A 7,097-nucleotide genomic window follows, 5' to 3' on the forward strand; every position below is an offset into this window, starting at 1 on the left:
GAAGGGGTGGGGGCTGAAACTCCCTCAGACCTGCGACAAACTCGTCAAGACTTTACCTGTAGCTCCCAAAAATAACAGGAAACTTAAACGCACCATCTGTGTTTTAACTAAACACCAAAAAACCTGTAGCTGTCCCAACAACTCATGAGGAAAACTGAACTGTCTGATTTCCTCCCCGCAGCGCTCTGACTGTCTCCTCTGACTGTCCCCTCCTCTCTCTCACACACACACAGACATGTTTGTTCTATCCTCATGGGGACTTTGCATTGACTTTCATTCATTTACCAGTATTTTCTATTACCATTTGACCCTAAACCTAGCCTAAACTTTACATGGGATGTGAMCTGGGCTKATGTCCCCATAAGAAACAGTGGGTCCTCACCAGGCTGTGTAGTTTGCTTCATCTCTAAAGAGATGCTCTTTAATATTGTTTATTTACTGTCTTAGTTGTGTGTGGTGTTTAATTTACATTTTGTTGTTCTTTTTTTTTATTCAAGTGCATTTTTTGTTAGAGACTGAGAGTCCACTTTGTTAAACATTCTTTTAAAAATGAAAGTTTATTGATTTATTACACTTACATATTACGCTTTTATAATTATTAGTTGTAAAATGGCCGCCAGGCAATATTATCGCTTATCACAATAATTTGAGAGACAATTAATCGCCCAGCAAAATTTGTTATCGTGACAGGCCTACATGACAGAGGTCGTTTATTTATAGTATCGAAAAAAGACACAAGTGTGTTTGTTCGTATGTATGTAAATAATTTGTGTAATATCGGTTATCGGCCATAGCAGCAATAATTATATCGTATATATCGGCTAAAATTTTCATATCAGTGCATCCCTAATTTAGTATCTACTTGATATTGGTGAGTACTGTTATGAGTTTATTGAAGATAAACTTTTTACCAGGTCATTTTGATTCTGGATGGATCGACAGGAGACAACCTTGAGAAAATTAACACAGAATTAATTAAAGATTACATGTAAAACCCTCCAAGCAGATTTGCAAATCTGGGAGACTGCTAGACCGATACTTCCCTTCTATCGTCCAGCAGCGTCTCATCTAACTTCTGTAACTCTGACATTTTATAGTGAAGCCTCATTCTTATGTAATTTCTGAGCAACCTGCACTGGATTTGGATGTCAGCCTGTCACATATTTGCACAGTCCTCATTGGGCGAGGAAACTGGACCTTGACCCCGATCACCAAACATGTTTTTCCAATAGTTTTGTACTGCACACTGTGACATGTGAAATGTCATCTCCTAGGTCAAATTACATGAGATGCATTAATTATTTTAAAAGCTATAAGTTGATAATGTACTGTAGTTATTAACAGAAGATGAACTATAAGTAAAACAGATTAAAATCTCTATAGTACCCAAACTGAAGTACTTGTACTTGTACTTGATTTGAGACAAACTGGTATCAGGACACCCCTAGTTTCTAAAATTTCAGTTGACTGAATATTGTTGCTTAATTTTAAAAAAGAAAAACCCTAAATCACAGTTTTTACATTAAATTATAATTGAAAAAAAAATGCTGATATTAGGACAGGTTATGTTCTAGAAACTTTATTGATGATAGCAGTGAAGCTGTTGTCTCCTATTTAATGAACCTGTTGTTTGTTGGCTTCAGTAAAGTAATAAAGTTAAGAACATATAATTGAATGCTGTTGATGTATTTAAATCATTCTGCAAACCAGAACATGGTCATAGGTTCTATTTTTCTTTCAGGAAAAAGGATTTTTACCTCACTGTAACTACACTTGGGACCTAAAAAATATGTAAGTCTAAAAACTTTTCTCTTTCTGACATTTATTGTTTATTTATATCAACTGATGTGACGTGTTCTGTCCTGTCTTTGTTTAGACTTGCACACAGGTCCACATCTGCCTCCCCATGCAGAACTCCATGAAATGAGTAAAGCACCTCAGCCTATAACCGGACCCCCCTCTGCCCCACACCCTGCACCCTCCCCTGGCCTTTCACAGGTAATGTGCTCTCATCACATCAGTGTTTCTTTGGGCACAAATGGGGTATTCTTCTACAGTATCTGTTGTTGTTCATAAGACAAATCTTGAGTTTAAAGATGAGAATATTGTTAATATTTTTAACTTTTTGTTCCGTTTTTTCCTCCACTGTTACTAATAAATCTGTCTTTTATAGCCCTCATTTCCCCCTGGGGGGCCAGTTGTATTTGCAACTCCTGCACCTCCACAAATGAACCCCACACCACAGCCCCGACAGGTAGGTCAAACTGATACCAGGAAAATAAACATTCCCTTTTATGGTCAACTTCCTGCAAGATATCATACTGTAACATACAGCATTACATTAGATGTGTTTTATTGAGTTCTGGTAAAAAGTTTATTAGTCAACATCATTCCCTCATTTTTCCCTCAAACTGGTAATCAGCATTTGTAAAATCGCCATTAAAATGACAGAAAACTATATTACGCACTTTTTTTCTTTTTAATACTGTATTGAACCCCTGGTGGGGAAGTTAAGTCTCTGCATTTTACCCATCGCACATGTGAACACGAGGAGCAGTGGGCTGACAATTGCAGCGCCCGGGGAGCAGCTGGGAGGTTGAGGACCTTGCTTCGGGGGCCCAGGGTGGGGCTGGTTAGTTCGGGGAGTTGAACCGGCGACTTTCCGATCACAAACTCGGTGTCTCTACCCTCTGCGCCACCACCTCCTCCAAATATCTATTTCTAGGGTTCATGAAACGTCTGCTTGTCTGTTTTCTTCTCATCAGTTCTGCGCCACTTTTACCGTCAGTGTTAGCACGATCTTCATCCTCACATCTTAATGTGCTACATGGGATAAATCTTGTTTCAGCAGGAATTGAATTTGAATTGCTCAGATTGAATCTGTATGTGCATAATTTGAAATTGAATGCATTGGTTTGAAAATGAATTTTACTAAATTCATGTAGAAATGTAGAAAATACCGTATTTATTCGTGTATTATACGATCTCATATATAATACGACCCCCCCTTTTTTGAGCTTAAAAAGCTTTAAAAAATTGAATCCTCAATCTATCTCCAATTTCATACAGATTTCAACATTTTTCAGCCTTTGCAGTCTTTATACATATCAGTAAAATGATCATTGGACTGTTCATTTTATTTTAACAACATATTACTAAAAGGTATTTTGACAACAAATATATATCAGCAAACTATGATTTTGAGCATCATTTGAATTCTGGCATTTTACACATAGTCCACCAGGATGCTCCAACACATTTCTCTGGAAAAGGCACAAATCTGCTTGAAGATTTGGGCCATCTTCAAGCAAATACAAGCAGATTACTTCCTACTCGCAAGCGCCCCCTCTGGTGGGGAAACATTTTTTCAGGAGTACAAACTTTTTTAGAACACCGGTAGACAGCAGCCATTACAGACGGACATGTGTTTGTTGTTGTTGTTCCAGCAGCAGCTCGGTCACACGCTAATGTCATTAGTTTGTGATCATTACTGAGCTGCAGGACTGCCTTTTTACACTTTTTTTCCACATCATGTCGCCTGCTTGGATCTGTTACTATCTCGCTCTGCAGCACGGAGGAGCATCAGAGGTGAGCTTGTTTCAGCTGCTTTTTACGACGCGGTCTCATTTCCGGATTCAATAATTTTGCCGATATTTCAGTTAAAATACATAAGTAAAAATATTTATCCGAGTATAATACTACCCCCCAACTTTATGGATGATTTTACGGATTAAATTTTACGTATTATACACGAATAAATACGGTACATCACATCATGGATCGCATATTGATCAGATGATGTTGCTGCTGACTGATCAATGACGGGATGTAAATGTAACATTTTCTATAGGTAAAATTAATCACTGCAATAAAATAACTGTTTTTGTCACTTTTATGGTGGATTGCATCAACTCTGTTACATACAGAAGGGAAGCTTGACCAAAGTGAAACATAAATCTGTGGATCTGTGTTTGATTACTCTGCCTGGCTTTCTCAAGGACCAGGATGTGACACAAAAATCTGAATTATGGAACTGAAAGTGAAAGTAGTCAAACTGAATTTTTAATAAACCAAAATACAGTTTCAAAGCAAATAAATTCAGATACAAAACTTCAAATTCAGTTTCAAACCATTGAATTCAGTTTCAATTTAGTGAAATTTATTTTCGAACCAATGCATTCAATTTCAAATTGTGCACATTCAGATTCAATCTGAGCGATTCAAATTCAATTCCTGCTGGCACAAGATTCATCCCATACGCGTTGACCTGATCAGCATGGTTTAGCTCTCCAAAGTTATTCTAGGAACGTTAAACAGCCTAATTTTATTGGTCGTGCTGAATTGGAGCTTGACCGGCTCCTTTTTTTTAAAATGTTTTTTAATGATTGTTCTTCATCCATTTCCAATATGTTTGCTGTGATTAAGTTAATTATCTGTTTGTCTGTTTATCTGTTCAAAGCAAATCAAATTTCAAATAAATTATGCTACAAATTTCTCTAACATTAAAGAGTTGTATTAGAAAATCATGGTCATGAAAGCTTGTGCATCGTGATGGATGGACTCTGGGCTTCAGTCTTTAATTTGTGTCCTGTCTGCCTCTCCTCCTCTAGTTTGCCCCAGGGCCCCGACCTTTACACCAACAGGTACTAACAGCACAGCTAACTAACACATGCTGGTGAGGAGGGCTTCTGTAGCCGTTGATGCATGTCGGGAAGCACTGGGGGAGGCTGAAAGATGGACGACTGTGCTCTAATGAAATAAACACAAACATTAGCCTCCTTTAGTCAGTTTATATCAAGTGCATTTTTTAGCCTGAGCTGTTAGTTTTGATCTCATGTAGAGACTATCAAGTTACACTTCTCTGTTCACATCCAACATTTACAGACTAATCTATATAAAGATTCTGTAGGAGTTTGTCTTGACCTCCAGCAGAGGGTGTACCAATGCCAACTTAGTTTTATGCTAAATAAATAAATTTTGAGAGAACTAAATAAATATATTTTTGTACAAAGCAGCTTTTACACAAAACAAAACGCACCCTCCAGCTTCTCTCCAAAGTGAGCTCAAGTGAGCTAATATATCTTTGTCTGACTTTTGTTTCTCAGTCAGCTTCAACAGCATGCCCACCAAAACATTAAAAATACTTTGAAGGCAAGTTTAAAATCATAATATGTGGCTCATCAGTAGTGTTAGAGCATTAGTAAGTCATTATGACACACAGTATGGCTGAAGTATCCCAGGAAAGAAACAAGACAATGTCAATAAATTTAATAAAAAGTTTTGTTTTTATGATGTATGATGTATGAATATAGTTGTTGGGTCCACTGTTGAATACATAGTTAATAAAAATTAAATTCATAGAGTCAGATTTACGAACAAGGGACATTTCTAGTCACTAGTGATACTGAATATCAAAGTTTGTTTCGTTCACGGGTCACAGTCTAGTTGGTTATTAAATCTTGTCTCAATAATTTAAAAGCTTATGACTGACATGTACAGATCAAACTCGGCTGCCTTAACCAAAATATTAAGTGATTATTTATTTCCTGTGGAAAAAGTCAACCACAGTCTCAAATGGTGAAGCAGTTCTCGGTTGTTGTTGAATATCCTCCAGGTAAAGTTTGATTTGAGGTCTTCCTCCTCCAGAGTTACAGTCCCAGTTTGAATGTTCTGCCTGTTCACTGCATGCTTCTTGTTAATTCGCTGCTTGGCTCAGTTCACCTGTTTCTGGACTCTACAGCAAAGAGTCCAGAAACAGGTGAACTGAGCCTGTCATGCTTTCTGTATCTCAAAACTTCTTTTCACACCTTCTTACTGTCTCTGTTTGGTATGTCCTTGTATGTGATCTGTTTTGTGCTGCTGAAGGGAAGCTTCAGGTCGCTACAGGTAACTCGCTTTTCTCCTTTTTTTTTCTCTTCTCCTATTGTTTGTTTATTCCTGTTACCGTGCAGGCTGCATATGTATGTGTGTCTAATACTTGGCAGTGATTTGCATTGTTGGCTCGGTGTCAGTGTGCTGCTGTGGTGGTTAGCTCCCAGGCTGGCAGCATGTCAATGAGCAGGCTCTGAATGAACTAGCTTTAGCAGTTTTATCTCTCCACCGGCAGGGCCAGAATGTTACCATTCGGAGTTTAGCCATCGGTTCACAAGCAAACTGGATCTGAGCTAGTTAGCTTTTCTTGGACCAAGATCAAAAACATTACAAAAAACATTAACGTTACATATGCCACAGTATTTATTGACTTGGTTTCACTTATTTTGGTCCAAACTCTGGTCTAATTTTTTCTGCCACTTGTTTTTATCATTATAACACCCCGACCACTCCTGTCACCTCCTTTTTACAAACCTCGGCTCTTTCCCATCTTGTTTTCTCCCTTGTCTTCTGTCAGCCCTACTATGCCAACAGGGCCAGCCTGCCTCCCAGCAGCGGGCCCCGAGGCATCCCACCCAGCAGTGCTCCTCGCTCTGTGACACCCACCCATGTTTACCAGGCGGGCCCTGGCTCCCAGATGATGATGATCCCTCAGCAGCAGTTGCCTTTTGCCAGTTCACCACAAGGACCTGCTTATTTCATACCAGGACAGGTGGGGCAGTTTGAATGACTGAATTAACTTTTTATTTGTCATGTTTATTAATATTTTTATTTAGTTTTTATCTTTGGCGCTTTATGTTATTCTTCCTTTAGTACCGGTCTCCCACCTACGTGGCCACACCTCAGCAATACCCTGTCTCGACAGGCACCCCAGGCTTCTACCAAGGCACCAGCCCGGCGGAATATGGTACTTATGGTAAGAGGCTCTACCTGGGGCCTCAACTGCACTACACTCAGAAATCAGGACAATTACAATGACGTGAACATGAAGCTGATACATTAATTGACCTTAAAGAACAAAACATTATCTGAGGAACCAGTATAAAACATTTATTTATTTATTTTTTTGTTTAATAGTTTATTCATTTTGGTTAAAAACAAAATTTTCAATACAAAAAATAAATCATAAAATGAAAGGAAGCAGCAGAAGAAAAAAATCTTATATCTGCCCCTATTTAATAAAAACATAATATACAGTATACATGTGTATATATACGTATATATAC

The 7,097-nt window shown here is 38.2% G+C and overlaps 1 protein-coding gene across 1 annotated transcript in view; it reads left to right on the forward strand.

The window, feature by feature from the left end:
- Nucleotides 1–1,741: 1,741 nt before the first annotated feature.
- The window catches only part of eif4g1b (eukaryotic translation initiation factor 4 gamma, 1b), a gene marked incomplete at its 5' end in the record, with an annotated part of 130,333 nt that continues 124,977 nt past the window's right edge, over nt 1,742–7,097 (forward strand). The window contains 7 exon segments of the mRNA XM_014026429.1: nt 1,742–1,791; nt 1,877–1,998; nt 2,174–2,254; nt 4,611–4,643; nt 5,866–5,886; nt 6,389–6,583; nt 6,685–6,787. Coding sequence (XP_013881883.1) covers nt 1,924–1,998; nt 2,174–2,254; nt 4,611–4,643; nt 5,866–5,886; nt 6,389–6,583; nt 6,685–6,787 — 508 coding nt within the window.

The sequence above is a fragment of the Austrofundulus limnaeus genome, unplaced genomic scaffold, assembly GCF_001266775.1.
Source record: "Austrofundulus limnaeus strain Quisiro unplaced genomic scaffold, Austrofundulus_limnaeus-1.0 Scaffold553, whole genome shotgun sequence".
Taxonomy (NCBI): Eukaryota; Metazoa; Chordata; class Actinopteri; order Cyprinodontiformes; family Rivulidae; genus Austrofundulus; species Austrofundulus limnaeus.